The sequence below is a fragment of the Cygnus olor genome, chromosome 9 (genome assembly GCF_009769625.2).
Source record: "Cygnus olor isolate bCygOlo1 chromosome 9, bCygOlo1.pri.v2, whole genome shotgun sequence".
NCBI classification, from domain to species: Eukaryota; Metazoa; Chordata; class Aves; order Anseriformes; family Anatidae; genus Cygnus; species Cygnus olor.
The window spans coordinates 623,230-645,327 of NC_049177.1; the positions used below are offsets into that span (position 1 = coordinate 623,230).

The 22,098-nt window shown below is 52.0% G+C and overlaps 1 protein-coding gene across 4 annotated transcripts; it reads left to right on the plus strand.

The window, feature by feature from the left end:
* The first annotated feature begins 1,956 nt into the window (after positions 1-1,956).
* Positions 1,957-12,905, plus strand: ZIC4 (Zic family member 4). 4 transcript variants are annotated; one of them, XM_040567467.1, is made up of 5 exons: positions 1,957-2,510; positions 2,619-3,239; positions 7,523-7,635; positions 7,719-7,847; positions 10,083-12,905. In XM_040567467.1, the coding sequence occupies exons 1-5, from the start codon at positions 2,045-2,047 to the stop codon at positions 10,107-10,109; spliced, it is 1,356 nt and encodes a 451-aa protein (XP_040423401.1). In that variant the 5' UTR covers positions 1,957-2,044; the 3' UTR covers positions 10,110-12,905. The 4 variants fall into 4 exon arrangements, with proteins under 4 accessions (XP_040423401.1, XP_040423400.1, XP_040423399.1 ...); XM_040567466.1 differs by having other exon boundaries at positions 7,523-7,847; XM_040567468.1 differs by lacking the exon at positions 1,957-2,510 and having other exon boundaries at positions 2,656-2,723; positions 2,845-3,239; positions 7,523-7,847.
* The last annotated feature ends 9,193 nt before the right edge of the window (positions 12,906-22,098 follow it).

Genomic DNA, 22,098 nt, shown 5'->3' on the forward strand with positions numbered 1-22,098 from the left:
ATGTAAGGCTGGAGAGCTAATTGCATCATTTGCCACTTTTCATCATCTCCACTCAGAAAGATGTACACGAGGATGTATCTACAGCTAGCTACCTAAATATTAGATTTGTGTTACAGGGGAAATAGGGTGAAAGCCAACCAGAGCCAAAATATTTAACTACAGCCAGCCGCAGTATAGGGAACTGTGATAAAACGTCCCCTGTGCAATTATGTATGTCCTAGGCTTTAATCTTACAATTTCCTATCGTTTGCTGGTAGCTTCTGTTATGAGAGTAGGTGGGCTGAGAATGCCAGGCGTTTTCTTGCTTTGCTACTTGTCATAAAGCCGATCGATCGCCGATACTGTTAAACTTTTCTGGAAACCCAGGCTTCTGGGCGGGGAGCTTCACCTGGTGTGTGTGCGAGGGAGCATCCCTTGGGAAGGTAACAGTAAGGTGGTGGACCCAAATGCTGGGAGTTTGTCCGACGGTTAGAGAACTAATTGCTGCTCTATTTTGTGCCACTCAGCGTTTATTGGTGGAGTCACCTCTATGTCAGGACCCGAGCTCTGGGGTAATGCTGTGGGCAGATATTTACAGTTGTGTTTTTCTTTCTCGAAGCGGAAGCCCTCTTTCTTCCGTCTTTTCCCAGTTTTCATTGCCTTTTTTTTTTAAATTCACAACCCCCTTCTTAAAAACTTAAGTAGGAGCTTCCTTCTGGGCAGAAGCCCTAAGCTTTTCTAAACCTACAAGGCCTCGCCGTGAAGCCGCCTGAAGCCCCGACCCGCACTTTCATCATTAGCAACGCAAATCCCGCACACCGCGCTCACTCCTCCAGGTGAGGAGCATCAGCAGCGAGGCGTTCACGAACGTATCGCGATGCTTTTTCCTCGAGCCAAGGATGGGGATCTTACGTGGAAGTCCCCTGCAAGTGCTGGAGAGCGAGCCGGCAAGGGAGAGAGACTCCCTCTTCTGGGTTAAACTCTCCGATTCAGTCTGGGCATGCCGGTTTCTCGCATCGCCCCGGCAGCCAGCCTCCAAATAACCCTACAACTTGCCGGGGGCCGGCGGCGGGAGCTCCCCGAGCCCTTTGTGCGGCCCCGCGCCTGCCCCTCGCCGCCTGCCCCCGACCCCGCCCGCCTGCCCGCGAGTGCCTCGGCCTTCCGGGGGGAGCCCCGCCGGGCAGGGCGCCCCCGGCCAACAAAGGCGGAGGCCGGTATATGGATGGGGAGCAGCCGGGGCGCTCCCTCCCGGCCTCCCCCCGCCCGCCGCGGCTTTGTTCCCGCGACGGCGGGAACCGGGCCCGTGCCCGATGGCGGGGAGCGGGGGCAGCCGCCCGTTTGGACCCCAGCCCCGAGCAGGGCTGCGGCCCCGTGTCGTGCCGTGCCGTGCCGTGACCCCGGACCGGGCCGTGCCGCCGCCAGGGGCTCGGCGGGGCGGGGCGGGGCGGGCGGTGGGATGGGGCGGGGGGGGGGAGGGAGGCCGGCGGAAGCGCATGCGCAGTGCCCCTCCCGCCGCTCAGCCCCCCCCCCCCCCCCCCCCGGGCCGGGCGCTAACCCTTTCGGTCGGCGGCGGGACCTGTCAGCGGTGACGTCGCAGCAGCGGCAGCCAATGGGAGGACGCGGCGATTGTTTGCCTGCCGGGTCCGGCGCGGCGGCCCGGAGGCGGTGTGCGGCCGCCCGCGCCCCGTCCCGACCCGTCCGGTCCCGTCCCGACCCGACCCGTCCCGACCCGTTCCTCTCCGTCCCATCCCGTCCCGTCCCGCACCGCGTGGGGCTGCCCGACCCCGGGAGGAGGCCGGGCTCCGCGGGGGGACCTCCCCGTCCCGCCGCCGCCAAAAGCCGAGCCCCCGCCGCCCCCCCAGCGCAGCCCACCCGCTGGCAGCGCCGCCGCCCGTGAGCCCCGCCGGCGAGGGCAGCGGGACGGGGAAACTTTCTTTTTTTTTTTTTTTGGGGGGGGGGGGGTAAGAAAGAAAGAAAAACAGTTGTGGGTTTTTTTTTTTTTCTGTTTTTCCCCCTTTCTCTCTCTCCTCCCCGCCGTCAGGTGACTTTTTAGCATTAGAAGCTAATGAGCGTGGATGCTCTGGGGATCCCAGTGATGGACCCTGCTGCACTCTCCCGGCGGAGCACGGCACTGAGCTTAGTAGACTTGGCGGGGGCTCCTCGCCCCCAGCACCACCACCGCCCCCCTCCGAGCATGCCGGCCTTCCCGGCCTTCGCCGGGCACCCCCACGCCACGGCGCCCACGCCGCCGGGGGAGCACGCCGCCGAGTCCCGCCTTGGGCCAGAACACATGGGGCACCGCCACCATCCTCCTCCTCAGCCTCCTCCTCAGCATCGCCCCGCGGCCCTTAAGCTCGGCCCTGCCCCTCAGCCCCGCCACCAGCTCCACCACCACCATCATCATCATCATCATCCTCATCATCCGGCAGGCCAAGCCCAGGTGGTCTCTAGTCAAACAGGAGCGTTTGGCCCGGCGCAGTCACCAGCAGTCCCCTACCCCGTCTCTCACACAGCCCAGGCTCTGGCAGCAGGTAGGGACTTTTTCATACGCAGAGACCTGCCGGCCCCACTCATGCCAGGGCTGACCGAGCAGCACCCCGCTGCAAGTTCTCACCACGGACTGTTTGTCTCAACAACAGGTAGCTACCCTGGACACCATGGTCACCACCAGCACCACCACTCAGAAGCTGGGAATCCCTCTCTGTTCACTGGACTCCATGAGCAGCCTCCCCATGCAGCTCCAGGTGGCCATCTAAACGGACAGATAAGACTGGGGTTACCTGGAGAAATGTACGCCAGGTCTGAACATTTCAGTCAAGTACCAGCCTCCAGGACAGATCCTTTTGCTGCTTCTTCGCTTCATAGCTACGGTGGCATGAATCTGAACGTGAACCTGGCTCCACACCACGGCCCGGGGGCCTTCTTTCGTTACATGAGGCAGCCCATCAAACAGGAACTCATCTGTAAGTGGATTGAGTTGGACCAGACTCCCAAAAAATTATGCTCGAAAACTTTCAGCACGATGCACGAGCTGGTGACTCATGTCACCGTGGAGCACGTTGGAGGACCCGAGCAGTCCAATCACATATGTTTCTGGGAAGAGTGTCCAAGAGAAGGGAAGCCTTTCAAGGCCAAATACAAACTTGTAAATCACATCAGAGTCCACACAGGTGAAAAACCTTTCCCCTGCCCTTTCCCAGGCTGTGGTAAAGTGTTTGCCAGATCAGAGAATCTCAAAATACACAAAAGAACTCATACAGGTCAGTATGTAAAGCTCTCTTTACTCTCTGTGTTATTCAGCATACGGTTTTGCTTTATTTTGTTTTAATGTATCCTTTGCGTTGTTATTGAATGCACGCCAAGTACTTCTGGAAAATAAATTCTCAGATTTGTTTGCTTCTTTACCGTTTGGAGGGAGGGGGGAGAAATGAAAAAAAAAAAAAAAGATGGGGGAGGTGAGCGAGAACAAATCTCAGAATTCTCATCCATATTTTTGCTGCTTGTGCGGAGAGTGCTGTACCGTGTATGCGGGTAGATCTGTGAAAATACCGAGTGACATGGCTACAATTTCTGTTTCTTCACGCAGGCGAGGATTTTTTTTTTTTTGGCAGTTTAAAGTAGTTGGAGAAAAAAATGAAATCATTGTGTAAGCTCACAAATTAAATGTGAACAATAGGAGTTACAACTTGTCTAGTCAGTTTTGACTGATGTCGCTGAGATGCTGCTGCTCTAACATTGTGAGAATAACACAGCTGCGACCTTTTCGTTCAACAGTTTTGTTTTGGTCAGAGGGAGTTTCAAATGTTTGATCTGAATAACACTGACATTTTTAATGAGCATCGCCAGCCGATGATTCCGTGCATTCGCAGATATGGGGAGTTGCAAGTTCTGATTCTCGGGAGGGAAAAAGAGGAGAAGAAACCCCGGTATTGTTTCGGCCTGTACGTTTTGAAATGTCATTTGCAGATCTGTGAAGCGAAATTGGGACATGTGTCAGAAACGTCTGGTAGTTCTAGCTAAGAGAAAATAAAGTAACTCGCTGGACGATCTCGCAAAACTATGTTTGAACTCTTCCGGGCAGGAAAGCATTTATAATTAATGAAATTACTCGTAGAAAGTTTTCACACTTCCAGAAGCAGCTTGTGAAGTTGTATTAATTAGTTTAGCAGACGGTGTTTGTAGTCTGTAGCGCCGACTTTTTTTTTTTTTGCCTCTTTTTTTTTTGCCTTTTTTTTTTTTTTTTATCTGAGGAAGAAGATAAGAAGTAAGTCCTTTTTTGGAAAATGTAATCAGTTCCAGTGTAAGGTTTTCCACCTCCCACCCCCTCCTGTACAGCCTTATGCACTGCGAGGGGAACTACATAATCCTATTGTAAGATCTGCTTACAGCCAAACGATTTTTTTCGCCCTCCAGTTCATAAAACTCCCCTTCCCCCATGCTCGGTGCGGTTTGACCTTCCAGGAGTTGCATTTTTATGCTATAACTCGACGTGGTATAATATGCATGACATATATACTAATTTCGTATCGCTATCGTCTAAGCATAGCACGGAGATTTTACGGCAAGCATCACTCGTCACCTAATTATTTTTCCATCGCACTGTGAGTAGCTCATCTGTGAGGAGGGGGGGCAACAGCGAAGTTGGGTTCCTCTGCTGGCTTCTCGGCCCCCTTTTCGAGAAGAAACGAGTATCCCCGGGTCACATAACTTGTATCCGAGCTAGCTCCTTGGCGGATCAGAACAGGTACAGCCATTAAACGGGAGAGCTCATCCCTTAATGACGGTGTTTTTCTTAAGTAAACAAACTTTTACTGCTCTTTAACGGCCTCACTGTTTGAACTATCTGAAGCAGAAAATGGTTAAATTCTTGGGGAAAGTGACCTACATCGGAGAGGCAGGTTCAGGGCAAACCCGAGATCGGAGCCTTGCGTTTATTAAACAGAATTCCGTGCGTCTGTACTTTTCACTTTAACTTTCCCGGTGATTAATTGCTGTATTGTGAAAACTCCTGCAGGGCATTTATGGTTCTACCGTTTCTATTAAACACCCAGAAGTTGTCAAAAGCGAAATGTTTCTGAAACCCTAATAGAACTCGCTACAAATTATTCATGAAGACAGTCCTAGATTCAACAGGAAAATTATTGCCTCCTCAAATATTCATGACTTCGGATTTCTCCCAGGCCGGGGAGCAGGCGGAAGGCTTGCTGGCGACGTCCGAGCTCTCCCCGCTCGGGGCTGGCCCCGAAGCCGGCAGCGGGCCGAGGGGCGCGACCGGGGCCCCCCCTGCGCCTTCCCAGCGGGGCCGGGAACAATGGGGCGAGGCGGGGGCCGCAGCCCTCGCCCTGCAGGCCGCCCCCCGCGCCTCGCCCGCAGCCCCGGGGCCGCCACCGCCGGCCTCCCACCCCCCGGAGAAGTTGGTAAATACCTTAATCCACTCCCGGAGCCGGGGGATTATGCCCCGGTTTCGCAGCCGAAATGCACCGACCGCTTTGGCACCAGCTACAAGTGTGGGGTTAAAATGGCGGGGTTGGGCTCCTGCGCTCCTTCCATCGCCCGGGGAACTTTCTGCGTGGCTGCATCGCCGCACCTCGGTGCCCGGGCTGTAACGTGGCCTCTCCCTCGCGGGTAGGGATTTCCACGTAAGAAAAAGCCGCTCTCGCGAAAGGAATACTTGCAAAAGGCTCGGCTGGCTCCTCTTTAGCGAGGCGTTCAGAGAATGCAGAGCAGACGGCAGCGAAAACGCTGCCCTCTTCCCCGTCGCTGTCTGAGCGCACGGAGGGGCTTTTCGGCGGCTCTTTCACGGGGTTAAGCCAAGTTTCACATTTTTCAACTCCGGAGAAGGCAGAACGCGCCGCAGCCCGCTTTTACCTGAATGCAACTCACTTTGCACAACCGGACTGCTTATGACGATGGCTTTCCCTGGGGTCTCCTAACTTACTGCTTGCTTGTACTACACTAATATCCTTGATTTGTTGTCTCAACTTAGATGCTGAAGGTCAAATTGTTTCCTTACGTGGAGCTGTAATTAGATTATATGCGTGCGTGTGCCTATGCATATGCACCAGTGTATAGGGACAGTATTTGGTTACAACCCGCATCATTTTCTAAGAGACCTTATTTTTAACCTCTCCCCCCTTCTCTCTAATGCCAGGTGTTTACCAATCCTCTGTGCAAATGTTAGCGGTGCACGGTGTGAGAGATCGGCATTGATTATTACAGTGGAAAAGACACACTTTAAACGCGAAGCCATGAGCTTTTTCCCACCCACCTTGCATAAAGTGCATTCATGTGAAATATTTGGAATGCCTTCCTTTATGTGCCCGTGTTCAGACCCGAGCGAGAGGTGGGCTGCGTCCCTCCGAAATTTAATCGTGACGATCGGGGGGGTGGGCGTAGGGGGCAACAAATTAGAACACAAAACCTCGAAGCTTTTATACATGTTCGAAGTCCTTTCCACCATATACGCCATGATCGTGAACACAGTGGCTTTGTTTGCTCTTCACGTTTAAGGTTCGGCTGTATATTTTGTGGTGTCCTCTGCTCCCCGATACTTTTGGGCTTTGGACGGATGAGAAGTCTATTTTCATACTCGGATGCTGCAGGACCTGCGTGCTCCTTGGCAAGCAGGCTTTTGTAGTTTGCTGTTATCAGGGACAAAAACGTAGTCATCACTGCATCCTGAAGCTGTCTGTGGCACGTTTCCTCGAAAGCCTTCTCTATATCGTGTACCATGCCCGGTCCACACCATCCGAGGTTAAACTCGCACACGACTCTGGCAACACGATTATATTTCTATTATGCTTAACGTCACTTATCTTATTACCCGACAAATTAATCCCGATTGCAATTCCTTCCATGATTGAGTAGGCTCAAAAGAAAAGAGGATCCTACCCTCCCGACAGAACCGTGCACCGGCCTAGTCATCCTCCAGCCGAATCCCTACCGTTTCGCCCCCCACCATCGCTGTCTTTTACCAAGATTTTGGGCTTTAACGCACGGCATCAGCAAGCAGGGCAGCAGGGAAGGGCGTGGGGATGCAGGTCTTCCCCGGGATTGTAATCAGCGCGAGAAAGGAGTGGAGGAGATGTGATCTGGCGAGGTGATGAATAATATTTCCACGTGCACCTCCGGGAGTGTGAGAAATGTATTTAACGTAGAAACGTTCCCATGGATAAATCACTGACCGCTCCTTCTGCGGGACACCGGAGTCCGCAGGGACGGCGCACATTGTTTACCCGGACAGAGCACTTGGCCTCTAAGTTTTCCTTATCTCGGGGCTTTGTCTTTTGCACAAAACCCCACGTCGACACGGAGGGCAGGGGAAGGAGTGGCTTGGAGCTGGCCGGGCAGGGAGCTCCCGCGGCGGAGCCGGCGGCGCAGCCGGGCGGGCAGGGGGCGGCGGCCGGGGCAGCTCGGCGGGTCAGGGCCGGGGGGGAGCAGCCTCGGGGGGAGCCGTGCCTAGGGATGGAGAGAGGGAAGGCAGGGCCGGGGGTGCCCCTCGGCCCCCTTACTAACGGCTGTGCTCGCCCGTTCCCTCCTGCAGGGGAGAAGCCGTTCAAATGCGAATTCGAGGGCTGCGACAGACGCTTCGCCAACAGCAGTGACAGGAAGAAGCACTCGCACGTCCACACCAGCGACAAGCCCTACAACTGCAAAGTGAGAGGCTGCGACAAGTCCTACACCCACCCCAGCTCCCTGCGAAAACACATGAAAGTGCACTGCAAATCCCCTCCTCCCAGCTCCGGCTACGAGTCCTCCACGCCCTCCTTGGTGTCCCCCTCCTCGGACTCCGGCCGGGAGCCCCCCGCCTCGTGTTCCCACGCCGAGCCCTCCACGCCCGCGCCGCCCGCCGCCAACCTGAGCGAATGGTACGTGTGTCAGGGCGCGGGGGCCCGCGGCCCCCCCGGCCCCCCCGGGCCCCCCGCCGCCCCCCCGCCGTCGCGCCCCGACGGGCAGCCCCGGCCCCGCTGCTAGGGGCGGAAGGCGGCCGCGGGCGGCCCCCGGCGGGCTGGGGACCGGGAGCGCGGCTGCAGGGCACGGGGAAATCGAGCGGGAGAGGAGGAGAGGGGCCGCGGCGGGAGCTCGGCCCCAGGGAGGCAGAGACCTGAGCCCCGGCCCCCGTGCCCCGGAGGGCTGTTGCCTCCTTCCCCCCTCCGCCCCATACGCCCTCGCTCTGACCGCCTCGCTCCAGTTTGTTTACAAGCCCACAGAGTTTCCTTTCCTTTCCTTTCCTTTCCTTTCCTTTCCTTTCCTTTCCTTGCCTTGCCTTGCCTTGCCTTGCCTTGCCTTGCCTTGCCTTGCCTTGCCTTGCCTTGCCTTGCCTTGCCTCGCCTCGCCTCGCCTCGCCTCGCCTCGCCTCGCCTCGCCTCGCCTCGCCTCTTCCCTTCCTCTTCCGCTCCCCCTTTCTTTCCCTTCCCCTCCCCTCCCTTCCCTTCCCTTCCTCTTCCCTTCCCCTTCCTCTTCCCCTCTCCCTTTCCTCCTCTTTCCCTTCCCCTTCCTCTTCCTCTCCCTTTTTCCTCCCTCCTCCCTTCCCTTCCCTTCCCTTCCCTTCCCTTCCCTTCCCTTCCCTTCCCTTCCCTTCCCTTCCCTTCCCTTCCCTTCCCTTCCCTTCCCTTCCCTTCCCTTCCCTTCCCTTCCCTTCCCTTCCCTTCCCTTCCCTTCCCTTCCCTTCCCTTCCCTTCCCTTCCCTTCCCTTCCCTTCCCTTCCCTTCCCTTCCCTTCCCTTCCCTTCCCTTCCCTTCCCTTCCCTTCCCTCTCCCACCCAAAAAACCAAAGCGGTTTCACACACATTTGTAGCCGTACAGACTTTCTCTTGTCAACAGTATCTCGTGCTGGAGTGTTCTGTTCACCCACTATTTTCTGTGCGAGTGTGTTTTTTTAAAGAAATATATATATATAAGCTATTATTTGTTACCGAATTGTACAAAATGGATCCATTAAATTTTTTTGATTAATTAACTCGCTCGATGGACGTTTCTGTAAAGCATCCCCCCACTTCTCCCTCTTGCAGTATAGAACTATATATGCATATATACACACACATATATATATATATTTCCCCGCCGGCAGTGGCTAATCGAGGCAGCCCGGGGGTGGCAATGCCCCCGTCAGCCCTGGGCGAGGGGGCTCCGGGAGCGGGGGGCCGGGGGGGGGGAGGGCACAGCCGGCCCGGTGACGTCCCGGGGGGGGGGGGCCAGGGCCGGGCGACCCCCGGCAGAGCGGAGGCCTGGGGCCTGCGAAAATTTAAAAAAGGGGATAAATCCTCGTAGCGGGCAACACCGCGGCTTTGGCAGGTTCGTCTTGCCCCAGGACTGAAAAACTAGACCCTACACAAACATGCCGGGGTTGCTCCTCTGGACGAGAGAGAGAAGGAAGGGAAAAAAGTCACAAAACCCTCCGGTGGGGTAGCTTGAAACTGCCGAATGGTGCCGTTTTAATTACTTTAATGATGTTTAAGAATAGCAGATCGGCAAATAAATAGCCGGGGCTGCTGGAGGAGGTTTCCACGGCTCGCTCCGGGCAGGCAGAAGGCTGCTGGAGCCGCTTCCCCTCTCCCCTTGTGCACCATCTCTGCGCCCAGGTGATGGGCTGCCGTGTGTGCAAGTGCACGTGCACACGGATACACAGATGTGTGTATTCGCATCCAGAAATGTAAAAGCTGGAGGAAAATAAACAGCCGGTCAGTGGCACAAACACCCCCGCAGAGAGCTCATCCCCCCTGCCGCAGCTTAATTTTCCTCCCGAGGCACTAACTCGGGGTCCCCTGCCTCACCCGCACGAAGTGCCCAACTTTTTGGGGTTTTATGCGCCGTTCATTTCTCTCGAGTGGTAGCAGCGGTGTGTCCGTGCTGGGAGGGGCACGCAGCGATTTACCCAGTCGAGAGAAATGCGAGAGGAGCCCAAACTGGGGGGCGAGTGCTGCCCTCTGACCCTGCAGCCCCTGAAACTTGTGCCGTGGAAATGGAAAGGTAGGGGAGGCAGCTGCGGGCAGGGAGGATGTTTCCATCTTGTCCTGAGATCTGTTTATTTCTTTATTTCTCTTTTTGCACAAGTGTTTGGATGTGCGGGCTAATCACCTTTAATTTTTCATTTGCTTGTTACAGATGTCTACCCCGTTGCTCTCAAGGTAATCTAGACAGACGCAGCTGAAAGCCTGAATCTTATGCCTTAGACATCAAAGAAAGCTCGCACAAAGAAGTATTTCTTCACAACGGTGGATCTTCATGGTAAGTTAGGATTTCTATGGCAATAGGCAAGTCATACTTAAATAGTGAAAGGCGAAGTCTGGAGCCCGTCCAGTCTTTTCATTAAGGACATAATATTTACGTCTAAGAGACCCTTTTTCTTGTGTATACAAGTATATATTTTTGTTTGACGCGAACTAAATCATTTTCATTTAATTTCCGGTAAACAAAACCCACGCGAACAGGGCACTTGTTCCAGATCATAATAAAAATGGATAAGAATGTCAGGAAGAAAAGGCCCGCTTGAACCTCGCCTCAGCTCACTTTTGTTTCTGCTTTCTGCCGGGATCAGAGAATGCGTTTGGGATTTGAGGGCGAGTTTCTAAAGGCAAGGAAATGGTTTTTAAGGGGGAAAAGAAAAGGAGAAAGGTCTAATCAAGCTCGGGTTGTTCAAAGGGCCTGATTTTGGGGTTGAAAGTGTGAGTTTTATGGTGCATCAGCATGCCACGTTAGGATCGCTATGGTAATGAGGAGAGCAATAGCAAGCGGCCTTCAAAGGAGGCACACTCCATTTGAGACAGTCTATTAAGATACATTTGCACTGACCTTTGGTTTCATGCTAGCTTAATACACTCAATCTGCCCCTCGCTACGGACATCCTTTCTCCACCCCCAGCCCTTCGGCGGGGTTGCGGCCCGCTCGGCTTCGCCCTAACCCCGAGGCGGGCTCTGCAGCCTCCAGCCCCGGCCGAAGGGAGGCTGCGGCCTCCGGCCTCGCTCGCCGCCAGCCCGCGGCCAAAAGACCCGGCCCCGGAGCCCCCGGCCGCGCACCCCTAGGCCCCGGCCCTCCCGAAGGGAGGTAGGACGGCAAGCGGAGGCCCCCCCGGGCCGCCCCCGATCCCCCGAGGACCTCGGGCCTCGACAGCCGCCCTGGCACCCCCGGAGGCCCGCGCAGCCTCCGCGGGGCGTGGAACTTGACACCCGGCCGGCCGGGGCCATGGGCACTGGGCCATGCGCCCGGGAAAGTTAGAAGTCCATGTTCCAGTAATTGTCTTGTTGTTTATTTTATCCAAGTACCCCAGTGAATAGGGGAAAAATAAACACGATGAAAAAAAATTCAAACAGTTGAGTCGTCTTTAGTGCCAGCCCTTGTGGTTGAATAAAAAGGATGGTCCAATTTCTATTGAGCTGAGAAATCTTTGAAGTGGGAGTTATTATCTGAGAAATTCCTGCTCGTCGTCCTAACAACGCTGATGAAACGTAAAAGGTTCTTTGTCAGCGATTTGTTCTCCTCTCTGTCAAACTCACCCTGCCCGTTAGCTTTAAACCGTTTCTAAAGAGATAAAATCAAACTTTTAAAGATAACTTTAGGGGCCCAGAGGGTGCAGAAAATACCAAACTATCGAATGCTGTGTATAGACATACATCTGGATATATGTGTCCGTGTCTGTGTGAAACTGTCTGTGTACAGATGTCCATAGATGTCTGTATGACCTTACTGCTCGAAAGTTGAAATGATGTCCATTTTTGCATTTTATCCTCTGAACTTTTCTGTCTAATAAATTATTCCTACACATATGCTGCACAGAATGCAGCTCTTGGGGGAGGCAGAACTGTTGAGTTTCATTGCCACCAGAATGTGACCAACAAAGGTTTTCTTTCCAGTAGAATGAAAGCAACAGCACACACGTAAGAGTAAAGGCTTTGATCGTTTTAACAGTCCGAATACCTATTAAGCATGTATATACTGCAATGTACCGAAGTTGTTAACGCATTCAAAGCGACGGCTTCCATATGCTCCCATGTTTTATTGTCCGTAAGTGTAAAGATAGTCAAACTACATCTCTTTTGTATCTTCATTTTATAAACATCACCGTGTGAACTGAAACCATTCCCTTCTAAGGGCTTATTTAGGAGTTTCTCATTGGAGATCATTAAATGCTCTGTTTGTAAAACGAATTCCTTGACCTTGTAATTCATCAGTGTACTTCTATTTTAGTTGCTACAGAATGATCTGAGCCCAATCCTGCCATTCTAAGCAACCCTATTAATTTAATGGGACTTTTCCTGAGTCAAACTGCAGACCGAGTCAAACTGCAGTGGAGTGGGTATTATTATTACTATTATTGTTATTATTGATCCCGGGTCTTGTCATATTTATGGGAAAATCTACCACATGTGAACTGTACAGAGAAGAAATGTCTCTGAAAATGTAGCTTACAAGAACATTTGCAATGTTGATATGCTGTATCTCTTTTCAGACTTCTTATATTCCATATTTTCCTTCATCACATGTTTGGTAATGAAGGAACGTGCTGTTGTGTGTTTGAACATACTATTTATTTTTAATATTTGGATTTTTTTACAATAAATATTTATAAACCTATCATTTCTATGGTTATTTCTACAAATGTGCACTTTTAAAAATATGTGTTTGTACCGGCGATACCGAGCCATTCCTAAAACACTGTGTAGACGACCTTGTCTTTCTGTTGGTTTTTTTATTAGTTGGAAAAAGAAAGTGTCAAACTGGTGTATATGTGGTGTACAATCAAGTCCTAACGCGTGGTGTTTGTTGGTCTTTAACCTCTCCTAATGTTAATCGTTTTAGGTTGGCATTTGCATTAAAGAACCAAACCAAACCCAAACACCTCGTTGGCTTCATTTCCGAGATCCCGGTTTTCAGAGCAGGGGCTTCAAACGAGTTCTCCTTTCCATATGGGCCGAAGCGCGGCGTGAGAGAGCGGAGCCCGGTATGAGCCGAGTTCCTGCCTTGGCCAGCCCTGTCTCTTTGTCGTTGTGTCGCCGGGTCCCCCCGCCGGTGCCCGTCGAGCCCTTCGCACACGCGTCCCGTCGGAGGTCAGCGGCGCTCGGCGGGAGGTGCCCGCCAGGGCCGCCCCACAGGGCTCGGCTCCCCCTGCCCGCAGGGGTCATTGTGCCGGCGGGGCGGGCGAGAGCTAAAATTGCTCGTTTGAAGGACTTTCCCCCCAAAAGGAGTTCCCGTCGCAGTGACACTTTCTGTGAGGGTGCTGAGATTTTTATTTTTTTCGGAGAGGAAATCCTTTCATCGCTTGAAGTACCCAAAGGTAACCCCGCTTCGCCTTGCGTGTTCCACTGACCGGGTTTAATATGTTGCAGGGTTTCGCAGCTCCTGAACTTGCTCAGATTTTCTTCGCGTGACTTTGTAAGGCTCGGCGTTGCCATTTGGACAGCTGCAGCCCTGGGCACATAGCAGCCCCGCGGGGCGCATGCGCACTGCCGCTTCGCCTTTTTTTTTCTTTTTTTTTTTTTTTAGGAGGAGGAAAACTTGAAAGGAGTTGCCTAACACCCAGAGATGACAAAAAGTTGGCTTTGTCTGGCAGCAATATTGTCAATAAAGAATGCATTCGACTGCAGAAAGAGAGAGAGAGAGAAGGAGAGCAAGAAAAGAATTCAGGAAAGAAAAGAATTCAAGAAAAAGAAAGAACGGAAGGAAAACATTTTTGCTGATGTGTAAAAGACAAAAAATGGCACATAAAGGAAAGGAGGGCTAACAGTACATGCTAATTAAAGAATACAATTCTATGGTCTGTAATGATTGAACAAAGACGTACTTATTACACTTGACTGTCAACAAGGGAAGGAATGTCCCCTCAGACAACATGGTGAGAGACGTGTGGGCATTATTAGTGGCCCTTTCATAGACGTTGCCTTTTCTTTCTCAATGCTGACAAACCATTTTGGAGGGAACCATCCCCTGTTGCTTCCTATCATCGATCCCCATGCAAGTCCCTGCATTGTGCAAGTGCATTAATTAAAGACCATTCATTTAACAAAAGAACATTGTATGTTCAGGAAAGGAAGATTAGAAATATGAATCAGTAACCAAAGCCCATTTCTGATGCGTTATCAAGAGAAGCAGAGGGGCGATAGGTGCAGTGAGCTGCTCCATGCACTTCACCTCGCCAGCCCTGAGTGGCGCTGAGCTCATTGGGACAGAACACCTGAAATGGATTACAATTGGAAATAGCTTCTTGTCAAGTGTCTCGGTGTGCGTCAGCCTGCTGAGCCCTCCCTGCCTGCTCAGAGGGGCTGGCATGGCCTGGCATGGCCTGATCTGGGCCCCCACTACAGCCAACAGGGGCTGAGCCCCCTCCCCAGAAACAACACCTGAAATGGGCCCGGGCTGCTGTGTGTGGGCACTCACACTCACATTTGTACTCACACTCACTCATACACTCACACACAAACTCATACACACGCTCCCCAGACTCCCACCCACTCCCACTCATGCACACACTCACTCACACACTCACATTCACACACACACATGCTGTCATTCACATACACTCACACTCATGCACACACTCACACTCACACACCCATTTGCTGTGTCAACGGGATTTTTCCAGCTGTCTGTGCACACGCACGTACAGGCTCAGACACCCATACATGCACTCTTCCCTCCCCATCCCTTCTCTATCTCGATTTTTCCAGCCCGAGGGAAGAGCCAGCTGCTCCTGCCAATCCAGTCGCGACACGAGTGCGGCTTGTCACGAGAAGGTGGAAGGGGAGTGCGGACAAGTGGAGCTTAACGTGGCGTGGGGGCAGGAGAAGTCGGATTCCCAGTATCACCCACATGACTCTCTAAGCGGCTCCAGCTCCGCTAAAACCTCTGGGCCATATGGTAGTTTATTTACACCCTTTGTCTTTTCGTGTGTCGCCTGGTGCAAAAATATTCCTGGGATATAAATGAAAGTAAGCTAGGGTAAACAAACAAGGGGAGTGCCTGCTTAAGGGATATGTAACATTTCTGAGATCCCAACAGAGCACGTCGTTCCCATGGTTATAATGGGTCAAGAATAGCAACTAAAGCTTCTAGTTAAACCCCCCAGATTTTTAATGCTGAATGACACATTGACTCCATTTTCTCGTAGATGATTTAGAGTTTTTGCAGGATTGCTCTAGGGAAGGAGAAGGAGTGGGAGACGACAAAAGTCACCGCAAAAATAATTCTTTAGTATAGGAAAAAAAAAAAAGATTAGGGTGTTCCTAATGGTGGCAACAGCTTAGAAAAACCTCTACAGTTCTTCTGTGAGGCTGCATTTGGTCTCAACCCGTTCTGCACTTGGAGCTATCCCGGTCCGAGGAGAGGACCAGGACCTCGCCTGGACCAGGGGATGGGATCCCGCGGCACCGGGCACCAGCTCCGGCGCTAGAAATCCGCACACCAAGCTCGATTTCTTCCTCAACTGCGGCAGTAGTCCACTGGCCGGCACTGGAGCATGCTGGGCTACGACGAACATTTTTTTTTCCTTAAAATAAACAGGACTCCCCAGTGAATCGGCTGATTTTTATTATTATTATTTTTCCCCATCCAGCCTATGTCACCCAGAGGATCGGCTCCTTACTGCTGCGAAACCTGTCTCCGGGTCGCTGTGCTGGTGATGCACGGACTGAGGAAACCACCCTGGGGTGCCGGGGCGGGGAGCGGCCGCGGGTCGAGCTGGGGCGGCTGCTCCGCTGCCTGGCCGGGGGGGCCCCACCGGCACCGCGCTGCTCCCTGCCTCTCTGCTGCCCCTGGGATACCTGCCCGAGCCCTCACTGAAAGCCAAACAAAAGCTCAGATCTCCACCCTTCCTCCCCAACCAGCTGTTTTGGGAAGACCAAAAAAAAAAAAAAATAAATGTATATATATGTACATTATTCATTATTCTCCAACTTTTGGCTAGTCACTGCTGGCTTAAATTATCTTCTGCCCTGGGGGGGGGCAATAGTGAAGCAGTGGGAGCTCCTTGCTCCACCGCCTGCTTCCGCGAGCGGCTGGGAAACTGGGTGCATCTGAACTTGGGCACAACTGTGCTGCTCTGGTGCAGCCCTCGTCTTCCAGGGGCCGGGGGTGGTGGGGCTGGAAGTCCCGGAGAGGGAATTCAAAGGGAGGTTTCAAGGGGGAGGTTTTGTTCTGTCTACCTGAGGACAGATTAATCCCCGCATATACTTGGTAAAGATGAAGATCTTGCTGGGAGGAAGGGAAAAAAATATCGGTAGGAAAAGACTGAAGGAGTCACTGGATTGTTATTGTCTGGAAAACAGGCCACCTTTTAAAACCTGTTGTAGAAATACAGAGACTCCTTTAAGTGTGAAATATCATTTCATTGTAAATAGTCAAAAAAGAGTCGGTAATCCAACTTCCGGAAACTGTTCTGAATTATTTCAGCAGACTCTTTTAAAAGGGGATTAGCAGGGCTTTAGGGGCAAAATCCTTCTGTTTTATTCAATCTCTGATTTTATGTTATAATTACTAGATGTAAAGACTCGCGAATTAGTATGCAGGCGTCGTCCAGACATTATGCAGGTGCTATTCTAATCATTCAGCTTTTTAATTAAGGAACGAGGTAAGAAAACAGAATCATAAAAACACTTTTGTGAGAGCTGAGAAAATCGTGAGCGACTGCATGAATAAAGCCTTTATACCTTATCCTGACAGGTCAGACACCAATTGCCTGACTTACGACCTTTTCTTGTTGAAACAATGGTTAACAGCTTTCTCACCTTGTTCCCTTTATAGCCTTTATTTTCGTAGAGAATTTATGGAAATGGCCCCGAAATGCTTACACTAAAGAGGGGTGCAAAAGGGTATTGCAATTTTAACTGGTGCGTGTCCCGTTTAAAGATACTTTCGGGTCGCTCGGAAATGGAGGGTCTCGGTCCGGCAGGAGAATTTGAGTAGATCGAGGCGGTTGGAAGCATAAAATTCTCCTCCATGAGAGGAGGGGAAACAAACAAACAAAAAAAGCCACCCAAAGTTGCCGGAATGCCCGGGCAGCCGGAGCGGCTGGGACGGCGCCGGGTCCCCCTTTGTTCAGTGCATCAGAAGGCATCGTGCTCCTTGATCCCGCAATGCAAACTTAAAGCCTTTGTGGGCTTTGTTATTATTACTTAATTTCTTTCCCTTGCCTTCCTTCCCTCCCCTCCTTTCCTCCCTCCCCACGCCTGGCACTAGTGCATCACGTGTATTAACATATGAATGAAACAAGCAGAGCCAATGCACTTAAGGTAATACCTATGCTCCGTTCTCGCCTGATTATCTTTTTATAGAAAGTTACATTAACTAATGACATTTACATAAATATGAATAATTAGTAAGGTAAGTAATTCTGCTCTGACGGGGGAAGGCGGAGTAGGAAAGTGCCTAAGACCTCAGCCCAATTTTCGGCTCTGCAGTCCTGGGTGCTGCTTCGCCCTGGCACCGGCAAGGAGCCGCAGAAATGTGTGCGGGAAGGAGGGGAACTGTCACATTTATATTGTTTTCTTTTTTCTAATGTGAAACTTTTATCTTGTGTCCCTCTTTTATCTCCCCTCCAGACCTCCAGTTCTGAGCAGAGTTCAGTGGCTGTAAATGATAGGTTCCCAAAAGCATCAATCCGCGCTCCTCTAGTACTTGGCCGAGAACAATGCAAGTATTAGGATATCAGCAGCACTCGAAATGATCACGCGTTAAATTATTTTGCTTTCACGGATGAGGGGGCTTTTTTCCAATGTAAATCAAGCGCTTTAGTTATTAAGTCTGAACACTAATCTCCAACAACCTTTACATAATGTGGCAGAATGTGCCACACCACTTCGCACCTGCACTCTGAATAGAGCCGCCTTTTCAATGTAAGACACGCTTGTTGCCCCTGGGCTCCAAAGGAGTTGTGTGAATAAGTCAAGCTTTTTGAATACCCCTACTCGCTTTCTCTTCCTCCTTTGATCACAGAAAATGTCTTCTAATTTGTCCTTTTTCATTGTAACAACGTTTTCAAGTCTCTTTTTATTTTCCAAACCACATATTTATAAAGAACATAAATCGCCCCAGAAAACAAAAGTTCTCTCCTCGCCAACTGGCCGAGTAGCCTATGATCACTTTGTTATTCACAAGGGGAAGAAGGGGAAAACAAGGTTCTCGCAAAGACTGTTGCTTCTCGAGTTTGTCCTAAACAAACGTTTAACTTTGAGACGGGACGCGGGGGGAGAAACATGCTTGTTCCCTTCAGGAATAAGGGCAGATCCATTTGACTTGGGGATCCTCTCGCTGCTCTCTCCAGGCTGGTGGCCAGCTGCGGTTCAACCTTTCAGGCACCAGCGATAAATGGCGTGGAGGAGGGCAGGAGGGACCGCTCCCTCTCCTTGCCCACTGCAACCTCCGCCTGCTTTCTGAGCTCACCAGGCAGAGCAGGGCGAAGCCAGCTGTAGCGAGCGGGTTGCGCGCATTAATCCGTAGCTGAGATGCCTACTTTAACGACCTCCGAGGATAATGAACTCTAATTTATAAATCCACGCAGGACGTCAAAGCCAATAGGGAGCGGACCCGCATCGTTCCTGCGAAAAACCCGCCGGGCTCCCCATCCCCCCAGAGCTCCCCGACCCTGATGTGCCGCCGGGAGCCGAGCGCTGCTGCCCCGCCGTGGAGTGCGCCGTGCCCGGTGCCTGCTTTACCGGTGCTCGGTGCCTGGTGCCTGGTACCCGGTGCCCGGTGCCCGCCGCCCCCTGCCTGCCCGCCCCGCAGCTGCTCCGGGGCTGGCCCCCAGCAGGGCTTCCACCTCCTGCTGCCTCCCCGGCCCCGTCTCAGACATCTCCGAGGCTCTCTGCCCGAGTGTCTGCTAAGGAGCAGTAGGTTAATGGCATCTCAGGGAAGTTGGTCGCTCTGCAGGCTGAGCCCAACCTAGGAGTTCCTCACTCCTCCTTCTCCCAGACGGGTTTCCGGACTACTCTTTAACATCCCTATTCATTAGCAAGTTAATCAAGGCTGTAATCCCGGCGAAGAGGTGCCCTTCTTCGTCAAGGAAGGTGCATTTCTGCCGCAGCTAAAACCACCTCTGGAGCGTGCACCTATGCGCAGCACTGCGCAGCGCCCGTTCCCCCCTCCGACGGGCTGCCTCCACCGAGAGGCTATTTTCTTACATTACCGTAGGCTCCGGGTAAGAAAACTAACAAACCTTCTAATACAGTTTAAAACACTTTGATGTCTTGCCAAGAAACACACTTCCTTCAAGAGACAAGTCAACATTTGTTTTTCACATTAAATAGCGTTTAGTTGCCACTGAAAAAATGATGCTGAAGGACCACTTTTTAATTCGATGTATAACAACCGCGGGGGTCTAAGAGAAAATAACGGCGAAGGCTATAGACACAAATAACTAAATTACCAAAACGTTAGTATATCTCCTAGGTTCATTAATATGTAACAGACTCCCCAGTTAATCTCCAAAAGCCAGTGTTCCCCCTCTAAAATAGCACTCTGGGACGAATTGTACAGGAGATCAATCACTGCTAATGCAGTAAGGTTTACTGCAAGGGGGGAAAAAGCTATTTACACCTTCAAATAGAAGCTTTTGAGATTTAAGAGTAAGGGTCATACATCACCAAGAATAAATGATTATGAATTGGTAAACGCGCCCTCCAGCCATTAGCTATGCGACGCGATTTATCATTTCTGGGTGTTTTTCTTTTTAAAATCATCTGGCTGTTTGAAAAGAAAAGCATGACGGAGAAAAAAACACCGCGGGAAAGTTTGTTTTTGCATATACTATAAGTCATCAAAACATGGCTATTCAGAAATAAACGGGGTCACTTATGAACTGCTTAACGAGAGACAATAAAGCCTTTCCATTGTACACTTTTATGACTAAGGGATCGGTGGGCTTCTCCGAGCTGAGCCTCCGGCCGCTTCTGCCTTTTTTCCCCCCTTTTGATTGGAGGTTACAAAGCCGCGAGTGCTGTAAGAAATCATTTACGCCCTAAAAATGAAGTGCCAGGGTCTTGCCGTCGCCTGACATAAATTGAACTTAAACTCCTGGACTTTTTTTGCCAGTTTTCATCAATTACCAGTTGTTAGCCAAGATGCTCACAAACACCCGCGTAAGGACTGGACGGGGAGGACCTGCCCTGGCATCAGATGCTGGATGATAGGACAGGACACCTCTTGTTTCTTGTCTCCTTTGTCGAAAAAGGATGAGGGCTCGTTTGGGTGGAAAACCTTGCAGCTCAGGTCCGTGGAAGCCGGCTCAGCCCTCTACCACTCCATGGAGAGCTTTTTTGCTTCTGTGCGTGTCGTCGGCTTTTTTTTTTTTTCTTTCTTTGATTGAAATTGGTTCGCAATGCCAAGTAAACCTTTTTCCATTTAGACTGTGCTCAGGGCGGTGGGAATGTTGCTCATCAAATTAAATAATCTATAATAAAACGCATACTTCAGAGCTGGGAAAGAATGACAGCGTGCTCTCCGAGGGCGGGGGCGGCTGGCTGGCGGCCCCGGCCCCTGGCTGCTGGAGGTCGGGGACCGATCCCCAGCGTCGGGCACCGTGCCCGAAATGCCTGCCCCGCGCCCCTGGCACCTTCCGTCGGGGGCAACCGACGGGGCAGGGGTTGGGGGGTGGCATAAAAAAGTTTTTTTGGAGGGGAATCACCTGCTGCTTCGTTGAGAGCTCCTGCGCCCCCTAAATAACGGAGCGCCAGGCCAGGGGCGAGGTGCTGGCGCTGGGCAGGGAGGAGAGGCGAGGGGGACATCTATGATGGGGCCCTTGGAGTCGCTCAAACCAGGGCAGTCCGGTCCCTTCAGGCCTCTCGGGGGAGGCGTGCGAGGGACCTCCGCTCGGAAGGGCCTCCGGGGAAAATACAAAGCTCCCTAAACTGTTATGTCCCCCTGCCCCAGTACGTCGGGCTTCAATTGTGGGAAGTGCCTGTTTTCTTAGGGTAAGAGATTTAATATGTCTGGTGAAAGGGTCTGTGTCAGTGAGGCTCACAGCAGGTAACGAGCTCTGCTAGGGGGCTTTTTAGTCCCACTTCTAACACTCCTAACATATTTGCAAGATTTGGGAATAAAGCGACTTGCTTGTGGACTTGAGGAAGAGTTGAGATTTCTGGTTTGTTTTACAAGCTTGTTACAGGCACATTTGGCCAAAGGACACTGTTTTATGTAAAGACAAAGACACAGCCCGTTCTGGGGAATGCGGGGCTTTTACAAAACCCTGCTCCGTCGCTTATTGTCTACTGGGTGGCTTTGAAAAAAAGCCAGGCAGTTGCGCATGACTGGTTTCTGTCCCTCTCCTCTGGGAGCAACTACCTTGCTCAAGGCACCTGGAGACGTTGACCAGGCGATGCTGTCCCCTCTCAGTTCCTGGGCTTCTCCCTTCTCTCCGCGGCAGCGCAGCGCCCTTGGGCCAGCCGCAGAGAGCCGCGGAGCCCCAGACAGACGGGGCGGGCGCGCCGGGGCGCACGGCCCCCGACAGGAAGCGGCCCCGTGCCGCTCGCCCACCAAACCAGTGGCAGCCTCGGCGTGGACTTCACTGTGGCAGCAGCAGGTTTGCGCTCTCTGCCAAGCGGGGAGGCCGTGGAAAGCTTCGCCAGGTGCTGCCCGCAGCGAGGAGAGGGCAGAAAGCGCCTGGCCCCTGCCCCGACCTGCTGCGCGCCCGGCCCTGGCCTCACGCTCCGACCTCGGGGCGCGTAGGAGCACAGCATCGCCTCCTATTCCCTCTGTTCCCGTCACTGGAGAGGGGTAATAAACTGGTAATTCCCCGTTGTCACAGGAGAAGGGAGACTGACTCTGCTCCTTTCCTCACCAGGATCCCCACTGGAAGGTCCACTTCGTGGTTCACCAAAAAGGACTGGAATTCGAGATGTGTTCCTCAGAAACCTCTTATCTTTTCCTCAGAAACCTTCCCCTCTTTAAGAAGCCTATTTCAGAAGGCAGAGGAGGGAAAAAAAATTCTTAGATGGTCTAGTTCTCTGGAATAGATGAGATTGTCTCTTTGAATATCTAATGCTGCAATTCCAGTTCGAAGTAAACCCATTTCCTCTTTATTACATCATTCTGCATTTTATTTCTGTGATTTTATGTTTTACTGCTGTTGCTTTTTCCTGTGAAAGTCTCTATTTTCAGCGTTATAGAAAGTCTCTGAAGATCCATAAGATTATTATTT